This window comes from Schistocerca americana, chromosome 2 (assembly GCF_021461395.2).
Source record: "Schistocerca americana isolate TAMUIC-IGC-003095 chromosome 2, iqSchAmer2.1, whole genome shotgun sequence".
NCBI classification, from domain to species: domain Eukaryota; kingdom Metazoa; phylum Arthropoda; class Insecta; order Orthoptera; family Acrididae; genus Schistocerca; species Schistocerca americana.
Window position 1 is genome coordinate 572,965,221 of NC_060120.1, and position 26,321 is coordinate 572,991,541.

General features: G+C 38.8%; 1 protein-coding gene across 1 annotated transcript in view; it reads left to right on the forward strand.

Annotated features, from left to right (window-relative positions):
* Window positions 1-25,849, forward strand: part of LOC124591556 (serine-protein kinase ATM-like) — a 456,741-nt gene extending 430,892 nt beyond the window's left edge. The window contains exons 44-46 of the mRNA XM_047131742.1: window positions 12,933-13,047; window positions 13,142-13,311; window positions 25,427-25,849. Coding sequence (XP_046987698.1) covers window positions 12,933-13,047; window positions 13,142-13,311; window positions 25,427-25,608 — 467 coding nt within the window. The 3' untranslated portion in view covers window positions 25,609-25,849. The remainder of the gene's footprint in view (window positions 1-12,932; window positions 13,048-13,141; window positions 13,312-25,426) is intronic.
* The last annotated feature ends 472 nt before the right edge of the window (window positions 25,850-26,321 follow it).

A 26,321-nucleotide genomic window follows, 5' to 3' on the forward strand; every position in this document is an offset into this window, starting at 1 on the left:
TCTGTCAATAAGAAATGAGTTTTGAAAGTTGTTTCTGCACAAATTACAGCAGAAATTAACACACACCATATTCAATATAAAAGATAAATTCTCAGACTCAGGAATATACAAAACCACATGTAAAATTTGCTCGAGGTTCCATATAGGACAGATTCGCAGGAAATTTCAAAGTAAGTACACCAAACATGTCAACTATTACACACATAGCTAATTCATAAACTCAGCAGTAACAACACACATAAGAGACACCCATTCAAAAATATAGGAGAAAATCTTAAGATACTCTACCACTTCCAGAAATCACAAACAGTGGACTTAACGGAGAAACTGGAATTTTATGCACACCACAAAAAGCAAGAGAGAAAAAATTCTCAATTAACTAAAGCACCTATGCCTGGATTTCAGGCAGGATCTGCCATTTTGTTTGAAGCTGAGATGCTATTCCAATACAGTTGGAGACTCTGTGCAAAGCAGTTCGAGTTTAGGGGGAATGCCAAGTGGGTTGAAATATGAATGGGAATTTGGACTGAGGAGGGAGGTAGTCTGTGCAGTTGAGCAAAGCTACTGTGCCAGGGTGATGTAGTTGTTAGAGCATGAGCCTTTTGAGCAGAAGACCTAGGTTAGAATCCCAGCTTTGTTACAAATTTTCATTCATCGCTTCAGTCTGCATATATACATCATAGATGTTTGGGACTTGAAAAGGCCTCTGCAACCATATAGTTTGATTCTATCAGTAGCATATAAAAGACATCCCAAAATTTATGTTGTCTGATTTTCAGTTTGCGGTACAATCTCAGAATTACAACTACAGTGCCAGAGAGACAAAATTGCACAGGAAAACAACACAAAAAATATTAATGTAAACAAAGGCATTTGAAAATGAGAATAAATTCTCGAAACACACATTGAGCTAAGCATGAAAATATATGGAACTCGTGCAGTTTTTCGTTTTTTAAAACATAAATTCCTCAGTTGAAGGCTTTCCAAAACATTGATTATGATGAATTAAATTAATTTAAATTAATTTTTACTTGGAATGAAGAGCTGTTTATTGATCAGTTACTTATTTCTAAATTAGGTTCCCCATGGCATGTACCTCAGATAAATATTCATTTTTCCTACTCCACAAATTTTTGTTTGTTGAAGAGATTGTAATAAGGAGCTAGGTACAAAAATCATTGCCACCACTCACAAATATTCATGCTTTATTGTGTTACGCTAGTCATTTAAGTCCCAAAGCATCCATCATCAGATGTAATTTGCTTTGTGCATTCTTTGTTTTCCATTAAGCAACATAACGTAATACGGTAGCTTTTTCCTGTTATGAGAAGATTGTGTGTTAAATTTAAACATTGCAAATTGCAGAAAAAGAAAGGAGGAAAATCTTAGAAACTTCGTACAGAAATTGGGAAGAACTTCCTTCATATTATATTATTGTGTTGTGTTGAAAGTTGCACTTAACATTGGCGCAGGGAAAAATATATCTAAAAACAAAGATGATGAGATTTACCAAACAAAAATGCTGGCGGGTTGATAGACACACAAACACACACACAAAATTCAAGCTTTCGCAACCAACGGTTGCTTCATCAGGAAAGAGGGAAGGAGAGGGAAAGACGAAAGGATGTGGGTTTTAAGGGAGAGGGTAAGGAGTCATTCCAATCCCGGGAGCGGAAAGACTTACCTTAGGGGGAAAAAAGGACAGGTATACACTCGCACACACGCACATATCCATCCGCACATACACAGACACAAGCAGACATTTGTAAAGGCCTTTACAAATGTCTGCTTGTGTCTGTGTATGTGCGGATGGATATGTGCGTGTGTGCGAGTGTATACCTGTCCTTATCTTAGCAGACATCCTCTTCAGTCATTCATGAAATTCGTTTTATACCCTAAATGACTTTCATCTTAAAAAGAACAAGTTTTATGCTGTAGTTATTCAATCAATAAAAGACCATGGCCATGGAAGGAGGAGAGCATTGGCAAATGTACCAGCTTTTTTGCACATAATGTGACTTGAACACTAAAAAAGAAAGAAAGAAACAGAGGAAGAAGATGAGTAAGACATAGAGCAATGCCCTTGTCTAATATTTGTGACTGACAGAAACTGCATCTTAACAACAGTCAAGACCTGTACTCCATTTATAAAAGATAAATGTTGAATATTGATGCAGTATATCCTATTGAAGCAGCTATTGTGTATGCCTTCCTTGTAAGTGTAGCATAGCACACAATCACTATGGTGATTAACTGTGCTATTGGTGCAGCCTTTCCCAGAATTTGTTTTAAACTCAGAAAGCTGTTTGTCCCATGGTATAACAGATACCTTGCAGCCTTCCACATTACAATAGCAAAACTTGCCATATTATTATGGAGGGTAAGAAGAAATCATTACTTGCGTATTAATCGTTCCATGCCATTCATAAGAAGATCGAGTTAATCAGGATCTCACTCAAAGGGGAAGTTAACATAGTGACTTCTGTACTAAAAATGAGAGATCCAGTAGTGGTTTAGTGAGGTTGACTTACAATGACTGAATATTTTTACTGCCACAAACACATGCTGTCAAAATCCATTGGTCTGTTGACACATAACTAGCACAGATTCAGAAATATCATTCTTTTGAAACTTCACTGTCATTTTAGTTACACGAAGTAATGAGTGCTATCACCTGGGGATCTCAAGATGATTCTGGATTTCTAGATTTCCAAAAGCCTTTTGATACCATTCCTCAGAAGCAGTTTCTAATCTAACTGTGTGCCAATGTAGTACAAGTTATTGGTGTAGGGAAGACACTAGAGTGGGTAATCAGTCCTCTTCTGATATGAGTCATGGAAATTCAAAATCTCAAAAATTCTATCCAGCTGGGTTCTTGAGGTATTGCAGTAAGTATTGTGATAGCACCCTGCTGGAGACAAAAAGTCTAACATAGTTTCCTGTGCAAGCGTAACTTCACCATAGTACTTGTTGACCAAAAATGGTGAATGTACCTCATGTATCCATTATTTTAACTCTCTCTGGCCCAATTTTTATTTTGAATTAGAAAAAAATGAAAACAGTATTTTTGACCTGTAAATTCTTCTAGCATTGCATTAAACATGATTTCAGTTTTTTTAACTGGTACATTATCAGGGTGTATACAACCCGGGAGATCCGCGAAAAACCCAGGAATTTTTTCATCTGGGAGAAAACCGGGAAAAACCCAGGAATTTTTTTAGAATTCCGGGATTTTTTCTTTTAGTTTTCAGTTAAATTTTTGTTATTTTGACTGGTAAGAAATAATATTCAAACAAAGGATATTACTGTATCCCGCTATTGCAGAATAACACTGCAGCAATAAAACATGAGTGAGAGAAAAAAACTAAAATAAAACTTAAGTTGCAAAGGAAATGCGCCATGTACAACAACAAAACACAGTGCTCATACAAGCATCTGCCAGCAGCAAAATGTGTCAAAGTCTTTAGGAAGACTATGCAATGCTTTATAACAACAAATTGCCTCCGATGAGGGTGACGTCACAACTGTTTACATCAGATTCATGTGAGCAGTTGCGTGCGGGCCCATGCGCATGCGCGGTTGAGTTGCGCATATGTAGTACCTTCTCGCGCTTCTGGCTACAAAAGTGTGGTTGTTAGCTGTATAAGCAGTAGCAGCAAGATGCTACTCGGAAAAATTTTACTGTCGCGCGCAAGCTGCCATATTCACTGGGAGCGAACCGGGGTATCTGCCCTGGGTGGCAATTTCAGTCAAACATTAATCGCCTTGCAGAGCAGTGAAGTTATTTTTGTCGGTTTGTTAAAGAAATGTGGTTTTTATTAATCTTTTCCGCTGATGCAGTCAAGTTATTTGTAACGAAATGTTTAATTCCACACTATTGGCTAGTTTCAACTGTTCTCTGCATTTCAAAAGAGCATGTATTCGTCTTGTGCCATAATAAAGAACCGAAAATGCACGTTATTATAGTTCATGAAGTTCCGATGATCTTGGAATATCCTCTGATGTCTTGTTTTTTTATGACATAACGTAAGATCTTTTAATGTTTTACACGTACGAACATACGGACTTCTTGTGTCATTGTAGATGTGCAAGCGCTGTGACGCCTGTTGTTTGGTGCTCTCTGGCAACTGCTGAAACGAACCTCTTTCTAACAGGTCGCGGGAAAATATTGCGAATGATTGATTGAAAAGCGTTACTTTCAAAGTAAATTTCCTTTTACGCAAGATGAACTATGTGCGATGAATTTCTTTAATCACAGAGAGTTTGACTCTCATTTAAAAATCAACTCTTTGAGGATGACCATTTAGAAAAATTTCGAGCCCAGAAGATCAGACATTTATGTCGTCATTAAAAATTTCGCTGGCACATTTCTGTGATGTATCTTGAAGTGTAACACGCGCAAAGAAGATCAACGTTGCACATGAAAGTTTAGCTTCTCTTGCAGCTTATTAATCGTTGATACCAATATTGTATGTGAAAGCTACACTATGTATATTAATTTAAACCATTAACTTTTCCTATTTGTGTGTACATGCTACTTAACAGTGATAATGCTATTGGCTGACTGCATGACGTGTCCTATGCTTTGAATATCAGCTGTATCGGCTTTCGAGATCACGTGACATGAGCTACGACTGGCCTACAAAAGTGCGTTGCAATCTCGATAAACTGATAAGTTTTACAGTTCCGAGGAAAAGGATACTGTCACTTAACACGGAAAAAGTGTATTTTCACCCGGGAGAAAGTGTATTTTTAACCTGGAAATTCAGGAGAAATCTGGGAAATTTTTTTCCTTGTCCACATATACACCCTGATTATTTTTTTCCTGTCAGGTCCATATGGTCACAGTACACATTATCCTTTTGATGCTGCCATCTGGTGATCTAGTGAATGCACTAGACTGTATTAGTGCCATGTGGAACAGTGGGCTTTCATTGATACTGCAGAAACATCAAAAACTGTAATGGATCCAAATGGACCCATTGGGCTGGAAAGGGTTCATGGCACACACATGAATTAAGATTGACAATTCCCCAGGTAGTCTGACCATACAGTTTTATTCAGCATCACAACACAAAAAAGTTAAATTCCACATAAGGTAGCAACAACTCAAATTATCGTCCTTGATCAGAGGTGAATACAACAGTCTGGTAATTACACTAGCAAAGTTCAGAGTCAGTGTTCACACAAACACTGAGTCCTGGGCAGATTGCTGGGAGCTGCTGGGCTGCATCACGGTGTGGTGTAGACTCAGCAGAAACTTTCAAACAGATGGCCAGCCAAAGGCTGTTGGCATGCGTGGCGTGGAGCTGAGTGAAGAGCTGAGGTGCAACTTTAACTGCCTGCTGGAGGTTGAGCCACTGCTTAAGTACACAGCAGGCAGAGGAGCTGCAGATGCAAGCTACTTCCCTCAATAGCAGTGCTGCTGTACACGCTGCCTATGAATGATGATAGTGGTCCCTGTTGATGCCTGCTGGTGTTTAGCCTGTCAACAGATTGTAATCAGTACATGATCCAAATTTATGGTGTGGCAAGTAAACAGTCCCCAAAGGGAGGAACCACTGTGGGCCAAAGGCAAGTAACCTGCAAAGCGCAGAAGCTGTGCTAGAAACAGGAGTGGCTGTTGGACAGCCAGGTACTAGATCTTCCTTCCCCCTTAAGAAAAAGATGTACAAGGCGTCTCTTGGCGGGGAAGCCAGGCCAACCAGAGGAGGAGATTTTAGTGCCAGTGGGCACCTCCCATGGGTCAAGTCAATGCAAAGATTATCTATGTGAGAGGGCAGAGCTTGGGGGCTGCCACCCTGTTCCCTAGATCCCAGGACCTGAGATTGTGAAGCAACATCTATAGAGGTGCTATCACCATCTCAGTCCAGGCAGTGAAGAAAGCATAAAACGAAAAGAAGAGTAGGAGAATTTTGGCAGTGGAGGCACAGACCGTTGTAGACTGCTTGACAGATGTGGCATGGACAAGATGCAGACAGCATTGAGAGACAAGAGTTCAACCAATGCAGCTGCGAGTGCAATGGCGCACTAGTCACTGGCGGCACTTAGAGACAGGGCTCAATCAGTGCAGCTGCCATGGTGGCAGTATGGTGGTTTTCAGGGCGCTGGTAGCACTGGGAGACAGAGCTCGGCCAATGCGGCTGCTTGCGTCACACTGCAATGGAAGTTCGAAACCAGCAGCTCTGGTAAACAGGACTCAACTAGTTCAACCACTGATGCAATATGCAATGGGATGTCATGGTATCAGCAGGCATAGGTGGCACAGGGAGACAGGGCTCAGCTGATGCAGCTGCCAGAAACACAACGATGCCACAGCCATGAAGCATGTGGGACAGTAGTCACTGGAAAATAAAATGCATGAAGACAGTAGATAAGAGGAAAGGACATGCTTGGAGGGTGGGGATAGGGCTGAGTTGTGGAAGCATATACGCACGGAGAACAAAGACAGCTGAAAATGCATGAAATGTGAAAACCACACAGACTTAAGCATCCAACTGAGCATGCGAGGCACCCAGATGGTGCATGATACAGCATGCTTTAGAGCAATCTAATGAAAAAGATGAGTAACAAAAAAAGATTCCTGAGGTAACATGAAAAATGATGTAAAAGAAAAACTGCCATCAATGACATGAGAAGAGGAAGAAAACTATTAACAGTACCCTACACAAACATTAGAGACATTGTGCATAGGAGCATGGGCAATATATACACTACATGATCAAAAAAATGAAAAAGCACCTAGGGAGTCAACAAAAACAAGTCCAGAAGAAGAAGAAGAAGAAGAAGGCACGAGGTGTTGCGCCACACTTTTGAGGACGCCCAACCGTGGCTGCATCTTCTTGAAGGGGGTGAGGCAGTACTGGGTTGAGCCAGATGGCAACAGCCAGATGGGACATGGCAGGAGCCAGGTCTGAGTGCTGTTATGCCAGGTGACTACACTGGGAAATGCTGCTGGTACCCTACCTTGGTAAATACCCATGGTCTAGGGGCAGCGTCTTTGATTAGTAATCAAAAGTCCTCGGTCCCGTGTTTGAAACCCACCACTGCTTAAATTTTGACTAATAATCAGCATTGACTGCCAAAGACTTCCAGCATAAAGAGTTCACCCTCATTCTGCTGGTGGCCTCGTAAAAAAGGGTGGAGGAGCGGACAGAGGTTCATGGCACTCTCTTGTCCTAGGTTTGGGAAGCTGCCCCTAAAGGCAGAAGAATCAGCAATGATCAACGGCATGAGGCTACAGAAGACAATGGAAACCATTGCATTAAAGACAAGTAATGTTTATCCCCAGGACATGTGGCCTGTAATTGAAAAAGTGTCGTGATGATCTCTCCATTGGCAAAAGATTCTGGAATAGTCCTCCATTTGGATCTCCAGGAGGGAACTGCCAAGTGGGAGGTGACCTTCAGAAAAAGACTGAATAATCAGCAAAAGGATAACATCCTACAAGTTGGGCCATGGACTGTCAGAAGCTAGAATGTAGTAGGGAAACTAGAAAATCTGAAAAGGGAAATGCAAAGGCTCAATCTAGAGATAATAGGGGTCAGTGAAGTGAAATGGAAAGTAGACAAGGATTTCTGGTCAGATGAATATAGGGTAATATCAACAGCAGCAGAAAATGGTATAGCCAGAGTTGGATTATTTATGAAAAGGAAAGTAAGGTAAGGGTGTTACTGTGAACTGTATAGTGATAGGGTTGTTCTTATCAGAATCAACAGCAAACCAACACCAACATCGACAGTTCAGGTATACATGCCAACCTCGCAAGCTGAAGATGAAGAGATAGAGAAAGTGTATGGGTATATTGAAAGGGTAATACAGTATGTAAAGGGATATGAAAATCTAATAGTCATGGGAGACTGGAATGCAGTTGTAGGGGAAGGAGCAGAAGAAAAGGTTACAGGAGAATATGGGCTTGGGACAAGGAATGAGGGAGGAGGAAGACTAGCTTAGTTCTGTAATAAATTTCAGCTACTAATAGCAAATACTCTGTTCAAAAATCACAAGAGGAGCAGATAAACTTGGAAAAGGCCGAGTATACGGGAAGATTTCAGTTAGATTACATCATGGTAAGACAGAGATTCCAAAATTAGACACTGGATTGTAAGGCATATAAGGCATACCCAGGAGCCGATACAGACTCAGATCACAATATAGTAGTGATGAAGGGTAGGCTGAAGTTTAGAGAGCTTTGGAGGACTTAAGATCAAATAAGGCAGAAAGGATTGATAACATTCCATCAGAATTTCGAAAATCATTGGGGGGAAGTGGCAACAAAACGGCTATTCATGTTGGTGTGAAGAATGTGTGTGTCTGGTGACACCATCCGACTTTCGGAAAAATATCATCCACACAATTGCGAAAACTGCAAGAGCTGACAACTGTGAGAATTATTGTACAGTCAGCTTAACAGCTCATGCATACAAGTTGCAGACAAGAATAATATACAGAAGAATGGAAAAGAAAATTGAAGATATGCTAGATGACGATCAGTTTGGCTTTAGAAAAGGTAAAGGCATGAGAGGCATTTCTGGCATTGCAGTTGATAATGGAAGCAAGATTAAAGAAAAATCAAGACTCGTTCATAGGATCTGTCAACCTGGAAAAAGCGTTCGACAATGTAAAATTGTGCAAGATGTTCGAAATTCTGAGAAAAACAGGGGTGAGCTATAGGGAGAGGCAGGTAATACACAATATGTATAAAAGCCAAGAGGAAATAATAAGAGTGGACGGCCAAGAATAAAGTGCTCAGATTAAAAAGGATGTAAGACAGGGATGTAGTCTTTCTCCCCTACTGTTCAATCTGTGCATGGAAGAAGCAATGATAAAAATAAATGTTCAGGAATGGAATTAAAATTCAAGGTGAAAGGATGTCAGTGATACAAGTCGCTGGTGACATTGCTATCCTGAGTGAAAGTGAAGAAGAATTACATGATCTGCTAAATGGAATGAACCATCTAATGAGTACGGAATATGGATTAGAGTAAATCAAAGAAAGACGAACGTAATGAGAAGTAGCAGAAATGAGAACAGTGAGAAATTTAACATCAGGATGATGGTCAGGAAGTATATAAAGTAGTGGAATTCTGCTACCTAGGCAGTAAAATAACCAGTGACAGACGGAGCGAGGAGGACATGAAGAGCAAACAAGCGATGGAAAAAAAGGGCATTCCTGGCCAAGAGAGGTCTACTATAGTCAAACATACGCCTTAATCTGAGGAAGAAATTTGTGAGAATGTGCACCAGGAGCACAGCATTGTGTGGTAGTGAAACATGGACTGTAGGAAAACCGGAACAGAAGAAAATTGAAGAATCTGAGATGTGGTGCTACAAAAGAATTTTGAACATTAGGTGGATTGATGAGGTAATGAGCGAGGAGGTTCTGCGCAGAATTGGAGAGGAAAGGAATATGTGGAAAACACTGACAGGACAGAAGGCTAGGACATCTGTTAAGACATGAGGGAATGATTTCAGTGGTACTAGAGGGAGCTGGCGAGGCTGGGAAAAGGTGGAGGATGAAATACACGACACAAACCTGAAGCTGGTGCTGGAGCAAGTGAATGTTTATCCTCATCACCATCTTTTGTCGTGGACAAGATGCTATCACTTTGGGGCTGAACTATCCGCATTGCCATCATTTGTATCTGTTGTTTTAACTGCATGCACGATTTAAGATTGACAATTCCCCAGGTAGTCTGGCAACACACTTTTATTGAGCATTACTACACAGAAAAGTTAAGTTTCACATAAGACAACAACAACTGTAACAATCATTCTTGATGGGAGGTGAGTACCAACCAAAGTCATTAGAAACTTCTGTCCAATAGTCACACTAGCCAAGTACACAGTCATTGTTTGTGGAAGCACTGAGTGCGAGGAAGATTGCTAGTATCTGCTAAGTGATACAGAGTAGACTCGGCAGGAATGCTTCAACAGATGAGTGACTGACTGCCGTACGTGGCCTGGATCTTAGCGAAGAGCTGACATGCACCTGCAACTGCCTGCTGCAGGCTGAGCCACGACTTAAGTAGAAAGCAGTTGTAGAAATATCCACAGGCTTGTCATGGCCGGTTCCCTCAATAGCAGCATCACTGTTACTACTACGTGCATCGCCTGTGAATGATGATGGTGTCCTTAGTGGTGTTTGCTAGAATTTAGCATGTAGACAGATTTATTGTAATCAGTTCGGGACCCAGACATGTGATGTATTAGCAATGTGTGTAAACAATCTTTGAAGGGAGGAGCTGCTGTGGGCCAAGGGCAGGCAGCTTGCAGGACATGAACATAGTTCCAGAAACAGGACTAGCCAATGAACGGCCAGATATTAGAGTACCAATTGGTAGTACATCATCATGCAACAGGTACTTGAATGGTGTTTCAAGGATCCTTTCCCTATTATTATAAAATCCTTCTTTACGGAATGGTATTTTGGCTACAGAATTGAAGTCTGGCTCGTCAGGCCAAATTGCTGAAGAGATCGATGAGACTCTGGTCAGCGTTATAAGTGCCACTTTGTGTACTGTGTTCATAAGAGTATAATATTCATAGAGTAGACACCATTTCAGTGTTCATTATTTGCAGATGGTTTTTCAATTGTTCTTTTTCTCTTGCCTGAACTGATGCTTGCCTGTTTAGCAAAAATGAACATTACTTTCTGGGACAGTGTGGATTTGCAACTACTTGTTTGCCTGAGTCTAAACAGAGGAATATTGTAGTTACCTCTACCATTTGCTCTCTATGCAGATCGAAGAACATGGCAGATAGGCTATTCACCTTCTGCTACTGCTTCCTGTTGATGCCCAATTGCATTCTCTTCAAATTGTAGATGACATTTTGCTCCCTGTATTTTACTCATGATTTCAAAAAGTTTTCCAGTCAACATTGTCAAAAGCATTTTCTAAAAACACAGATGTAATAAATATGGATTGCATCTTCTTGAGTCTGTCTCCTAAGTTAAGTTATAGTGTCAGTGTTTGGTTTTTTCATGACCCACAAAAATTATAGCTGAAAGACATTAAAGGCCCACCAAATTGTACAATTTTCTGCTGACAAGTATTTCGTGCCAGATCTCAAGTTTGACCATACCAGGTAACTCAAGATAGTGATACTGGACCAGAAAGAAAATTTTACTTCTAAATCTAGCAAAATCTGTTATACACAGAAGAATAATAATAGTTATATACATACCCAAGATGTTGATAGTAATAGTCACCTCTCTGGCTGGTACTCCCTTAATCAGGTTTTCAGTTTTGAGGTGCAAATGAAGTGAAATTTTGATATACTTGTTGCATATTTCTTACACAGAAGTCTCTTTTATGTTGACCTGCAAACTGTTTTGTTTATGTTACTGAAGCTTGATAAAGCATTAATTCTGTAAAAGTGACCAGTAAGTAAAAGTACCATCATCATACTAAGCCCTCTTTCAAAGACCTCAGAATATTTCCATCCACTCATTGCTGTACCCTCACTGTTTAGTGACATTTGTCACCAATAATAAAAGGACATTATGAACAGTTATGTATACCAAATTTCTCATATAAATGGCACTTCTTTCTAAAACACAAGAAGTGTTTCAAAGTTTAGTATGAAATCCTTAAGAACCTGCCAACAAATGTGGGAATATTGGTTCACAAATATTGAGAAAGTTTAAAAAAATTTCCTTATATGTTAGTGCTTCTGTAGTTTAGCAGATGGTGCACAATTTTGGTTTGCAGATCCGTCTTAGTGTTACAATGTCTGTAGTACAAGAGGTCTTCATATGCACAAAGACAAATATTTCTTCCCTCCAATATTTCCCCTGTGGAATATAAATTGGTATGTAAACAACAGCTGAATAACTTAGTTGGAAAAGCAGGTACATTTTAATGCATTCAAAACTGACATCAAACAGATGGCTGGGCAGTTGTGCTACCTATTTTATCACATATTTAAAAAGTAATAGCTTTTATTAATTAAATAAATTTGAACAAATTCTTATATAAAACAATAAAACCTGGTATGACTATTCATAAGAATATTTTAGAATATATTATAAAAATCAGATATACAGAATACTGTTGCTTAGCTCTGTTTTTATTCTTGGGGGGGGGGGGGGGGATTGTACCATTCTTACACACACCTAACACTCAGATGTATGAAGAGCAATATTACAGTAACAACACCATCAAAATAGCTCATGTTTTGCACTCTTTTTTTCCCATCTGGCTATAACTGATATCAGCAAGAATTGCTGACACTTATTGGCTGATTTTTTCAGGTGGAATCTGTGTCTGCTCCAATGCAAGATGAGAAGAAACATCAGTTTTTTAATGTGCATTGCTGTGTATCACAAGAGAATCGCCTAACTTTACGAGAAACTGGCAAGAGTGCACTTTATTTTGTCTATATTCCTCATCTCCTGATGAACCTTGAATGGATTAGTGATTCCCATGTCAATCAAGTGAAAGATCCCCTCATCCACCACCAGTCGCAATGTGCTAAAAGAGCTATATGCATAATTTATTCTGATTTCTTTTTTCACTTCTGTGTCACAAACAGTGTGAAGTAATGCACTACAATTACTTATTGTCTGTTTAAAGATAAATAATAAAATGAACAGGACTATATGCAAGAACTTCAATATTGTAGCTCAGTGTTGGAACTTTCGTGTGTGTGTGTGTGTGTGTGTGTGTGTGTGTGTGTGTGTGTTTGTTTGTTTGTGTATGTTTTCGTTCAGTTTGTTTTTTAATTAGTGAGTGATTGTATTTACTCATTTCAAATTTGTATTGTACTTTCAAAGCCATTCTTGAACAGTCTGACATACAAAAGTTGATTATTATTGCTGTTTTACACTTATTTCCTTGGAAGTTTATCCTTCCTCTTGTGTATGTGTGTGTAACTTTAGCTTTGGATGTTGTGTTACTTAATACTCATGTGTCTTTCATACTCTTCAGGTATTGCTTTTGAAATGGGACGCATACTGCCAACACCAGAAACTGTACCTTTTCGACTTACTAGAGATATTGTTGATGGAATGGGGGCATCTGGAGTTGAAGGCGTTTTCAGGAGGTGACATTTAGTAGAAAAAGTGTAACCCTTGGTTAATCCTCTGTTTTTGCTGCTTACAACTATCTAATCTATTTTTTCATCTTATCTATTGCAGATGTTGTGAAAAAACAATGTCTGTGCTGCGTCAAAATCAAGAAACTATATTAACAATACTGGAGGTTTTACTGTATGACCCATTGTACTCATGGTCAGTTACACCGAAGAAAGCCTACAATCTACAGTCCAATTCAGGATCACTGGGAGATGAAACTGATGCTGGGGAAGGTAAGAATCTGACATAATTTTTCACACACAGTATTTCTCCCAGTACAATCACATATGTGAAGGGGTTTGTGGCATAATGATCAAAGTCATGTTTGCTCATTTTGAGAAACTGAATATTTATGAAACATTGTACAGAGAAGCCTATGTATGTATATGGATATTGAGTCTAGTAAGAGATAGTGTTAATACTGAAGCATAAATTAAGTGCAGTAATATTTATATTATCACTATAATTATGGTAAATCCGATGTATTTCACTTTGTATTAATAATTCTTGAGCATAATTAAGTTATATTAGTATTATCATCATAATTGTGTATAAGTTGCACGAATTTCAGTTTGAATTAACACAAAAATACATCAAACAAAATTTCCTCCAAAATAATACTAATAATAACACAGAAATGAAAACCACCTGATGGTGGAACAGAAAATATAATTATGTTTCATGGCAATGTGGTGCAAGTCAGCCTTGCTTTACTTTGCCACAACATGTAAACAGAAAATCTGATTTTGTTTCATGGTATCGCAGAGCATTCAGACATACCTCACTTTGCCATAACATGTATCATACAAACCATTTTGTAGTAAAACTTGTGGTGCCATCTGTGATGATATTGTGCATACGACGACATACATCATTGTGGCATCCAAAAGAGTGCGGTTTCCGTTATATAACATAGAACGTAACTCATTTTCATCAAAATCTGACTTACACTATTATGCCATAAACCACTTCATATATTGCATTACGTGATGTCTTCCTCAATGTGTCCTTGTTCCAGTTTTGTTTCTCAGTATGTCCACATTACTCTTCTCTGTAAACTACAAAGTACTTATGGCAGGAGTTTGAAGGAGCTCTTACATAAAATGAAGAAAATTATCATCATTATTGTGTTTAACTAAATACAGTAGGATTGATTCGTCTTGAGATATTCTTTATAGAAACTGTACAACCATTAAGGTGAGAGGTGAGTCAATATCTGCCCTCAGGGCATAATTTTGTAACACACTATTTTTTGAGACACCAGTACAGGTGAATCAAACAATCATTTTTTTAATCAGTCTATCTCTCAGGATTTTACAAGCAACTAGTTTCAGACACTTTTACCATTCATGCTGCAGTTATGCCACATAGTTACCTGCCATTCTCCTTTGTTTCTCTATGAAGTCTCCCCTTTCTAACTGAACAATAACTCATGCATATCTGATTAACTGATAGGAGCTTGAGCTCTTTGCTCAGCAAATGTATGGACAGGTGCAGCCGTGCTTATACTCCCCCCAAGACCGAGCGAGGTTGCGCAGTGGTTAGACACTGGACTCGCATTCGGGAGGACGACGGTTCAATCCCGCGTCCGGCCATCCTGATTTAGGTTTTCCGTGATTTCCCTAAATCACTCCAGGCAAATGCCGGGATGGTTCCTCTGAAAGGGCACGGCCGACTTCCTTACCTAATCCGATGAGACCGATGACCACGCTGTCTGGTCTCCTTCCCCAAACAACCAACCAACCAACTCCCCCCAAGAACCATGGACCTTGCCGTTGGTGGGGAGGCTTGCGTGCCTCAGCGATACAGATAGCCGTACCGTAGGTGCAACCACAACGGAGGGGTATCTGTTGCGAGGCCAGACAAACGTGTGGTTCCTGAAGAGGGGCAGCAGCCTTTCCAGTAGTTGCAGGGGCAACAGTCTGGATGATTGACTGATCTGGCCTTGTAACACTCACCAAAACAGCCTTGCTGTGCCGGTACTGCGAACGGCTGAAAGCAAGGGGAAGCTACGGCCGTAATTTTTCCTGAGGGCATGCAGCTTTACTGTATGATTAAATGATGATGGCGTCCTCTTGGGTAAAATATTCCAGAGGTAAAATAGTCCCTGATTCGGATCTCCGGGCGGGGACTACTCAAGAGGATGTCGTTATCAGGAGAAAGAAAACTGGCGTTCTACGGATCGGAGCGTGGAATGTCAGATCCCTTAATCGGACAGGTAGGTTAGAAAATTTAAAAAGGGAAATGGATAGGTTGAAGTTGGATATAGTAGGAATTAGTGAAGTTCGGTGGCAGGAGGAACAAGACTTTTGGTCAGGTGATTACAGGGTTATAAATACAAAATCAAATAGGGGTAATGCAGGAGTAGGTTTAATAATGAATAAAAAAAATAGGAGTGCGGGTAAGCTACTACAAACAGCATAGTGAACGCATTATTGTGGCCAAGATAGACACGAAGCCCACGCCTACTACAGTAGTACAAGTTTATATGCCAACTAGCTCTGCAGATGATGAAGAAATTGAAGAAATGTATGATGAAATAAAAGAAATTATTCAGATAGTGAACGGAGGCGAAAATTTAATAGTCATGGGTGACTGGAATTCGGTAGTAGGAAAAGGGAGAGAAGGAAACATAGAAGATGAATATGGATTGGGGCTAAGAAATGAAAGAGGAAGCCGCCTGATAGAATTTTGCACAGAGCACAACTTAATCATAGCTAACACTTGGCTCAAGAATCATAAAAGAAGGTTGTATACATGGAAGAAGCCTGGAGATACTGACAGGTTTCAGATAGATTACATAATGGTAAGACAGAGATTTAGGAACCAGGTTTTAAATTGTAAGACATTTCCAGGGGCAGTTGTGGACCCTGACCACAATCTATCGGTTATGAACTGTAGATTAAAACTGAAGAAACTGCAAAAAGGTGGGAATTTAAGGAGATGGGATCTGGATAAACTGACTAAACCAGAGGTTGTACAGAGTTTCAGGGAGAGCATAAGGGAACAATTGACAAGAATGGGGGAAAGAAATACTGTAGAAGAAGAATGGGTAGCTTTGAGAGATGAAGTAGTGAAGGCAGCAGAGGACCTAGTAGGTAAAAAGATGAGGGCTAGTAGAAATCCTTGGGTAACAGAAGAAATATTGAATTAATTGATGAAAGGAGAAAATATAAAAATGCAGTAAATGAAGCAGGCAAAAAGGAATACAAACGTCTCAAAAACGAGATCGACAGGAAGTGCAAAATGGCTAAGCAGGGATGGCTGGAGGACAAATGTAAGGATGTAGAGGGTTATCTCACTAGAGGTAAGATAGATACTGCCTACAGGAAAATTAAAGAGACCTTTGGAGAAAAGAGAACCACTTGTATGAATATCAAGAACTCAGATGGAAACCCAGTTCTAAGCAAAGAAGGGAAAACAGAAAGGTGGAGGGAGTATATAGAGTGCCTATACAAGGGCAATGTACTTGAGGACAATATTATGGAAATGAAGAGGATGTAGGTGAAAATGAAATGGGAGATATGATACTGCGGGAAGAGTTTGACAGAGCACTGGTGTTTTGGCAGATGTTTGCAATCTTAGTTTTGCAGCTTGTAGCTAGTGTCAGATCACAGAAATCTTGCTCGTCTTGTCTCACATATGATGCCCATTGTCAATGGGAAGTGTCAGTTAATGATTTTTAAAGTGGAATTTTACTTGCGTACTCAGTAGATTGGTCCTAAATTAGTCTAGTGCGTTACTTGCTTTTTTTCAATGTGTATTAACGGGATGGGAAAGGGGGGGGGGGGGGGGGCACTCCAGCAGTGACAGCACCACCCTGGCTTGCTGTTACTGCTACTGCCATGCAAAACCAATCATCTGTCACTGCTGACGTTCTGGTAACACGTGACAGGGTGCACAGATTTTCATAACACGAGCGAGCATGCAGCGCACTGTGTACAGATATAAAGAATAGCTGTCTTAATGTTAAAAAGGTAAACATGTAAGAGCAAAATCATAGTTGAATCTTAGTTTAACTAAACAACCATAAAATAAACTTAAATAATGTGCACTACAGCACTGTTTAATTTAAAAATAATGAAATAAAGTTCCATTATAACACACTTTTGCCACGGACAGATGTTATCCCACAGTAATTACCCACTTGAAACATTAAACAGTGCAATTTCATCAGAGCCCGACCAGCCAAATATTCAGTTGCTCATTATCTTGCAAACAACTGCATCATTGTGGGTTTGTGCCGCTAGCTTGTAGTGTGAGTCATTTTCTTGCACATGTCATAATTTGTTTCTGACCTAGCTCAATGTTAATTTTATATTACTGTTGCTCATCTGAATGTATGACAACCCAATTTATCACCTTGTTAGCTGAAGCAATAATGAAGAAATAGATACGGTTTTGCCATTGCAAAACAAGACTGGAATGTTCCAAAACAATTGTAATTGTGTTTTTCGCACTCAAGGGTTAATACATATCGATAAAACAAATAATGCACTAGTCCAATTTGGGACAGTTCTGTCAAATGGAAACATAAAATTATGATTTAAATATCAGTTTGCTTGTAATGGGAAACAAACTGATACTTGCTATCGACACTGGGCATCGTATGTGGAATGTATGAGCAGGATTTTTTTGGGATGATTCCAGCTACACATTGCAAAAGCGAAATTGTTACATCTACTGACACAGCAGGGAAAGTACACTTGACAATCCACAGGAGAAACACCCAATATACTACACATTTTGCCCCTTGAAGATGAAATAGACTTAATCCACACTAACAAGAAACAGTACTGCACAGATGTGCCTGTATTCAATAGATTTCAGTAGATGTTATCTCTGAAACTTGATCTAGCAGATGATCTGAAGTCCTTGGAATTAAACAAATGCTCTGAAAAATTAGAGCAGGCATTCAATTTGCAGCAAGCAAGTTCCCAATCCGTAAATCTAACAAAAACAGCCAACTTTAAGTTACTACCATTCAGCTCATTGAGGATAAGTGACATAGATACAGCAGAATGCACAACTTTTAATTACGACCACTCAGAAAGAAATGAGAAAAGGTTTGAGGAAATTTAATAATAATCTGATCAAGCAGATGACTGAGATCTGGATCTGTTTGAAATGCAGAAATGCAACAGACAACAACAAATTTTATACAACTTTGAACATGGCTGATGTTTGCAGCAACCATATACACAAATTTGGAAAACATGTAAAAATCTGCAGGGTGTATTCGACCCAGTACATCCAGGAAATCCGGGAAAAACCCGGGAATTTTTTAGAATTCCAGGAAGTTTTCATTGTTTTAGTTACCAGTTGAATTTTTGTGATTTTGACTGGTAAGAGCCAATACTCTAATGAAGGGTATTAATGTATCCCGCTTTTGCAGAATAGTACTGAAGCAACAAAACATGAACTAGAAAAAAAAAAAGAAAAAAAAAACGAAAATAACACTTAAGTCGAAAAGGAAATGCGCCATTACAACAACAAAACACTGTGCTCATACAAGCATCTGGCAACCAAATTGTATCAAAGGCTTTAGGAAGAATATGCAGTGCTTCCTAACAACAAATTGCCTCCGATGAGCGTGACGTGACAGTTGTTTACATTAGATTCATTTGAGCAGTTGCAGGCGGGCTCTTGCGCGTGCGCGCAGTTGAGTTGCATGCGATTAGTACCTTACCTTCTCCCGCTTCTGGCTACAGAAAATGTTCAAATGTGTGTGGAATTTTATGGGACTTACCTGCTAAGGTCATCAGTCCCTAAGCTTACACATTACTTAACCATTATCCTAAGAACAAACACACACACCCACGCCCGAGGGAGGACTCGAACCTCCGCCGGGACCAGCCGCGCAGTCCATGACTGGAGCCCCTTAAGGGTATATGGAACGCCCTATGCATACAATGTTAAATTGAGCTAAAAGTTAGGAACATTTTCTCATTTGTTATTTGGACAATACGCTTGATTTTTTTTCACAGAACGCAGAGATATGTTCTGCTTCTATGCTGAATTATTAATTTTGAAAAAATAATGTATAGTTTTTCAGATATTTTATTTTTTGTAAATGTTAAAAAAGTTATACATTTTAACAAGTATTTTAAAATTTACATCCACTAATACAAAATAATTCCACATATCTTTTAATTCAGATATATTAGAAGGTCTTAAGGAACAACTACAGAAAATTTCATCTTTCTACTATAAATAGGCCCTGAAAAAATGTACCTTATACACAAAAAAACTAAAGTTATGGGAAATTAGCTTCAAAGTTTTTACTTCAGTACAAGCCTGCTCCATAGCTTGTATCATCAGAATCATCCAACAGCTTCCTCTTGATGGCTCTGCTATGCTGTCTAGCCATCTTTGAATATACTTTTATGGCATTATCTGAAGACCTGAGCCATTCCTTGTCCAAACAAAGCATAGCTGCGGCCGTTCGTAGTCCTACACAGAGCCCCAACTTCTGCAGAACTTTGCACTTTGTTATATTGCCCTGATTGAATGATGAAAAAGCATCATAAACGCCAAAGTGAAGTGTGTTTATACCCACAAACACAGTTTTAGGTAGTTTATTCCATATCACATGGTTCACACACTCATTTGGATTTTGAGTCCGGCCATGAAGACATTTCTTTAGTAGACTAATATCTGCGAGGTCTCGGAATATTGGTTTTATTTCATCCATTATGGTAGATGGCAGGTGATGAGGGTGATTGTATTGTTTCTTAGTTACCTTGCCTCTGTTGTACTTGCACCAACTATCGTCTCCTTTTGGACATAGCCCATGTTTTCTCGTTGTTTGAAGCTGTATGAAAAAACAGAGCGCAGACTGCTCTTCTCATTAATTCTGCATCTGCTGTATTCTGTCTTATTGCTAGAACATAGCACTTCTGAATATGATCTGTTGCAGCATCAGTCAGTCTATTTTTCCCATCTATAGTTTTTCCATCGCTCAATTTCTTGCCTTTCATGCTAGCCTTGAGCCGTCGAAGTCTTGATCCCATCCTTTTCTGAATATGGCCAACACACTCCAGTTTGGAAATTTCCACATCGTTACCATAGGGTCTCAGTTCCTCAATTTCTTTGAAAGCCTTTGAGTCACCATCTTCAAGATAATTTATGTATCTAACGTTGTACCATTTTACTGAGCGTTGATAAATACTTCTTACACCAGCAACTTCCATACCACCACTTGACCCATAGTAATTTGCCATGCACTCCTCTTCATGTTTATTTTTCATTTTCTCCTTGCATCTGCAATGCTTGGAAAGTATTGCCACATAAACTACCTTACCAGTGTCCACACTTGTAGCTGTTACTGCACCATTCAGAGATGTGTGGCCTCTCTTCTGCGAGCTTCCATCAAAAGCTATGGACAAGTCTCTGCTATTATTATTTTCAACAACTGCTTCCTCAACAGCATCTTTCATGTTTTCCTGTGCCACATCTTCCACAGCAGAGCCTATTGCAATTATGTGTTTGTTAAATTTTGAAGGTGGAGGAGGGAGGTTCATCACATCACACAACATGGCACCTGCAGCCCTGCCCTTTCCTATACACCGTAATCCATAAACCAGTCTAATGTTTATATCGTATAGTTTACCTGTATCTGCAGTAACATGTGAGGAATTGAAGAAAGTAACACTGTGTTTGCAATAACTGCACATCAACTCTAATTCACAAGCAAGTCCTACTTGTAAGTTTGTTTTCAATGAAACACCACATTTTCCACATTGTTTGCAGCACATATTGTTCTCCAAAACGTCTGATAATAAAGAGACGTTAATTACCTCATATTTTGTAGTCCCAGCATTTAGTTTCTTGTATTCTTCTTCAATTCCAGCTAGTTTTCTTCTTGAAGCACTTAACGGTGTAGTGGCAGCAGCATCACTCAATGTATCACTACCAGTGTTGAGGTTAGTCGCTACTGGGACATCAGATACTGATGAAGATGAATCAGATGAATTTTTAGTACACTTTACGCTCTTGCGCCAATGTACACGCTTTCTAAATACCTTCAGACTAGGTCTTGGCATGTTGAAGGAAAGAAAACTCAATGACTTTTCCACATACGACATTCACAACAATGACATGGATGTACTCACAAAGGAAACAATACAAATGGTGCAGAATCTATTGTCAACTGTCTAGCAGTGCAGCCAACAGAAAAGCTAACTCTCTTGTGCTCAATTATATCTCTGGCAAGGCTGTCTATATCGGGTATATTTCGCGTCTCATATACAAGGTGCGGAACATCGTGTGTCGAAATTATTTTAAAAAATGATTTAAAATAGTTCTATTCACGTCATCCAAATATTTTATACATGGTATTAAACGGGAGTGCCTAAATTTTTCGAAATTGCATTTACCCAAAAATCGATTTTTTCATCGAAAAACTCATTCCGTATACCCTTAAACCGCTCGGCTAATCCTGCGCGGCTGGCGACAGATGTGTTTCTTGGCGCCACTATCTAAATTGGAGGTGGGTAGTCTCCACGTGACCCGTGTTTACGTTTAGTGATTTTGCTGTTTCCTCTTCGGTTATTGCTCTCACATTAAGTGGAAACAAAAAGGATTTCTGTGGCCGGGAGCTACCAAATGAATTAAAATACTCGCAGCATTTCAAGTGCACGTTTTCCATCTTCTAGCTCGTATGACATTATGCCATAATAATGAACCAAACATGAGATAGTAGAGTACTGGTACTCAAGAAAATTTACATCCGAATCTGGACATAGCCTACGATTGTGCATTTTAAGCCGAATTACGCATTTTAGTATGGTTCACGAAATTTTGATGCTCTTGAAGTATCCTTTGATGGCTTGTTTCTTTTATGACATAATGCAAGATCTTTTAATGTTTTACACGTACGAACATGCAGGCTTCCTGCGTCATCGTAGCTGCGCAGGCACAGTGACGCCTGTTATCTGGCACACTCTGGCAACTGCTGAAACGAACCAATTTCTAGCAGGTCACGGGAAAATATTGCCAATGATGGTTTGAAAAGTGTTACTTTCAAAGTAAATTTCCTTTTACGCAAGATGAACTATGTGCGAGAATGTTCGATGAATTTCTTAGATCACAGAGCGTTTGACTCTCATTCAAAAATCAACTCTTAGAGGATGACCATCTAGAAGAATTTCGAGCCCAGAAGATCAGACATTTACGTCGTTATTAAAAATTTTACTGACACATTTGTGTGATGTTATTAAAGTGTAAACGCGCAAAAAGATCAGCATTATATGTGGAAGCTTAGCTTCTCTTGCAGCTTATTAATCTTCGAGGCGAGTATTATTTGTGAAAGCTTTGTTTTTCTTGTAGCAACACTATGTCTATTAATTTCCACCATTAACTGTCTTTTTTTTGTGTGTTCGCACTACTTAAGAGTGATCTTGCTATTCGTTGACTACATCACCTGTCATATGCTGTCATCAGCAGACGAGATCACGTGACATGAGCTATGACTGGCTTACAAAAGCGCGTCGGAATCTCGATTTCATTGCTTCGGAAAGTAACATGCAGTGTTTGGTGGAATTCGAATTTATACCTCCGTAATATGAAAAAATGCAGCGTACATGTTGCTGCACATCAAAGATCTTTCCAAAACGCGTTTTTTCCCCCCTGGGTTTCGTTTTCTAAAGTCCCGGAAAATTCTACGTCTGTGTAGAAAACAATAAACATTCTAACGATTGATAAGTTTTACAGTGCCGAAGAAAAGTATATTGTCAGTTAACACGGAAAAAGTGTATTTTTAACTGGGAGAAAGTGTATTTTCAACCGGGAAATCCGGGAAAAATCAGGGATTTTTTTTTTCCTTGTCCATGTATACACCCTGAATCTGCCAACCGGTTGCTTAGGTTTTCTATATACTTTGACCAGGTTTTGTCACCTCTAAGGGTGACTTCATCAGAAGATAAGGTAATTACATGAAGAACATATCGTCAAAGATGTACAGTGATTTAAGAGCTGAGTTGCTCAAGTCATACATTCAAATATAAAACATAATGTTCTTCAAAAAGTCAAACATTAAAACATAAGTAACACCGGTGTGGTGTGAGAGCTTCACAAATTTCACAAAACTGTCAAACCAGTTAGTAAAATTATAAATCTGAACACAGCTACCAGGGTGAAATTATATTAATATGATGTAGCATGTCCTAATATGCAGTGCTTTCACATACAAGTACATCTGTGGTATTACATATTAGGAATAAGCCATCTTGCACTAGAAACCTAACCACACAGTTGTGCTTATCAGTTTGAAGGACAGCTCATTATAGTAAATGAAAGAGTACTTTGTGAATTATATAATGATAAAATGTTGCAACAACTACTCAGTTTCAGATATTAAAGCTCTAAAAGCACATGTACTCAAAAAACTTTAAGTTCGACACCTTTAAAACTAAGGATTCTCAACAATTTATAGCTGCGTAACAGTCTTTCGTCACTGGTTTATGCTGTAGTTATTGAGAGAACTAAGTTCTGATACTTTCTTGCTAAGGTGACTACTTACTTGGTTTAGTCAGAATCCAGCTGTCTCACATTAACGAACTCTCCCATGGCAGGCACATAACCTCTAAATTTAAAGTCGTTTTCAGTAATGATAGTATCTTGACGTTAAATTTTAAAAAAAAGTTAAATCAAAATCATTTTCTCAACTTAAATTCTATTATGCTCTAAGGCAAAGCATAGTGCCTTACCATCACCTGGTGTCTGTAGTTTCATACCTGTAGACTGCAGAAAATTACACAGAAATGAGCTACAATTTCCGCTGGAAACCCATATTCTACATTTCTTACACTTGTCCTGTCATTGAATATTTGTGCAGTTTCATACCTACTTATCTATTTCGGGTCATCATACATATCCTATGAGATTTTAATAAATATTGTCTGAAAGGATTTAAACCCATACATTGAATAGTTGAACTTGTGTGTCCCAACACATTTGTAATTGTACTTAAAGACCAAAATTATTGAGTTTATTGTTAAACATTTATTCTCTCTTGCTCAATTTTATCATAAAGTTTTTTTTCTGTTGCATCTACTTTTCTGTTCTGTCTGCTGCTTCTGTGAATGCTCAAATCTTTCTCTTCAGCAATGTAATTTGGACCTGATTGTTTTTGACATTGAGAGTAAAAGTGAATATTAGTGTTCCTGAATAAAAGGGTAAAACAACTGCTGTTGAGCTTGGTGATTACATTTGAGTGTGTAATTGTTTAAAGAAATATATCATTATGTTTCATTTGTGTCAAAGAATTGATTAATTATTTGATTACTCTCATCTACATTTGAAATATGTGCTCATAAACAATAAAATTTTGATAGAAATCTGATTGATATAAAATAACTTACTCCTCAAAATAATAATTTTCTCTCTCTGCACTGACTTTGATGAATTCTATTGAAAGGTTTGTGGGTTATACGATTCACTTTTTGTTTGCTCCTACTACCACAGTTTTCTAAAGGAAAAGGTAATAAACATGAGTGCGGTACTCATTAAAACACAAGAAGAAACCACTGAAAGGGTGTTGGCATCTTCTACAATGGGGGATAAAGAAAAAATATTAGCCTGATGGTGGAATCAAATTCTGATTTAGTGTGCGATGACCAGGTGCTTTAACCATGATCTACTTGCACATTGATGCTAGCACTTCTTCCAGACCACATCTAGTGCTGCCAATCAAATCACTGAATATTTCACAATCGCTGATCACATCCCATACTTTCACGTATAGTGTTTAATTGGTATTAATTTCCAATGTTGTGCCTAGCACATCTCGCTGGTATGGTTAATATGTTCCACTCAAACCCAGCAGAGGCATTAATGAAACGAAAGTGCTGCCACAATTTGTGTCATACCTGTGCATGTCAATAATACTTTATGTGGAACTTAGTCATTTTTCATCTGAACCGTGTTTTGTCAATTGTACATCATTAAAAATGTACATGTAGTTGTAAAGCTTTCTTTCCTTGAGTTCTTGCTACCCAATATAGTTTTATCTAGAGCATTATGATTGCAGTTCAAATGTGTGGCAAACAGATTGTGGCACATTTTTCCACACACATAAACTCATGTGTTCACTGAATCTTCAACTTAGTGTTTTCAGCTGATTGTCAGCCAGTGCACTGTTTGCCTTTTAACATTGGTTTTTCCCCCAGTAAACTGTATCTCTCTCTCTCTCTCTCTCTCTCTCTCTCTCTCTCTCTCTCTCTCTCTCTCTCTTGTGTGTGTGTGTGTGTGTGTGTGTGTGTGTGTGTGTGTGTGTGTGTGTGTGCGCGCGCACACACTTGTAATATGATGTTCATTACTACTAATGTATGTTGAAATTCATTACAGAAACTTCAAATGAGGTGAATAAAATGGCAGAGAGAGCTTTACTTCGGCTGAGACAAAAGCTGCATGGTACTGAAGAAGGGAGTGCTAGTAGTATTGCTGGTCAAGTGAACCATCTCATTCAGCAAGCTATAGATCCAGTGAACCTAAGTCGCCTGTATAATGGGTGGCAACCTTATCTGTGAGACTCTGCCTAAAATAATTGTATCATAATATAACTGGAGAACACTCTTTTTTCAAGTGTGTTTTGTTTTGTCAATAATATATTACTGCTAAAGATGAACCAATCATCATGAAAGCAGTGTTTAAATATGTATGTTATTGTGAAGAAATAAGAACTGTGATATCAAAAATTTGCCTGTTAATAGACAACAGCAGTTTTACATCTGTGAAATACTCATAAGATAATAAATTCTTATTTTTTTATAAAAACTGTTTATCATTTAATATATGTGTAGAAAACCAATTTTAAAACTATCAAATGAAGTTGTGTAGCGTTGAGTTGCATTCTAATGGAAGGAACGTCTACATTACATCTGTACTCCGCAAGCTTGTGTATATCTTCTATTTATCCACACTACCAAGGATCCTAGACTGATGAACACTCAAGAATTGGTCTTTAAAAGTATATTTTAAGCCTCTTCTTTCATGGATGAATTATATTTCCTTAATATTCTTCACTTAATCTCTGCCATTCGTGTTTCTGTAACACCCGTAATCTAACCTGCTATTTGAAAGATGCCGGCAGTTCTTTCCACTGACCCTCCACAGTTCCTGTTCCTTTACCATCCTGTGGCCTGCTCATTGCTGTCAATGCCATCTCCTTCTACATTCACATCCCCACAATCCATAGCCTAGCTACTACTGAACCCTATCTTTTCCAACATATGACTGATTC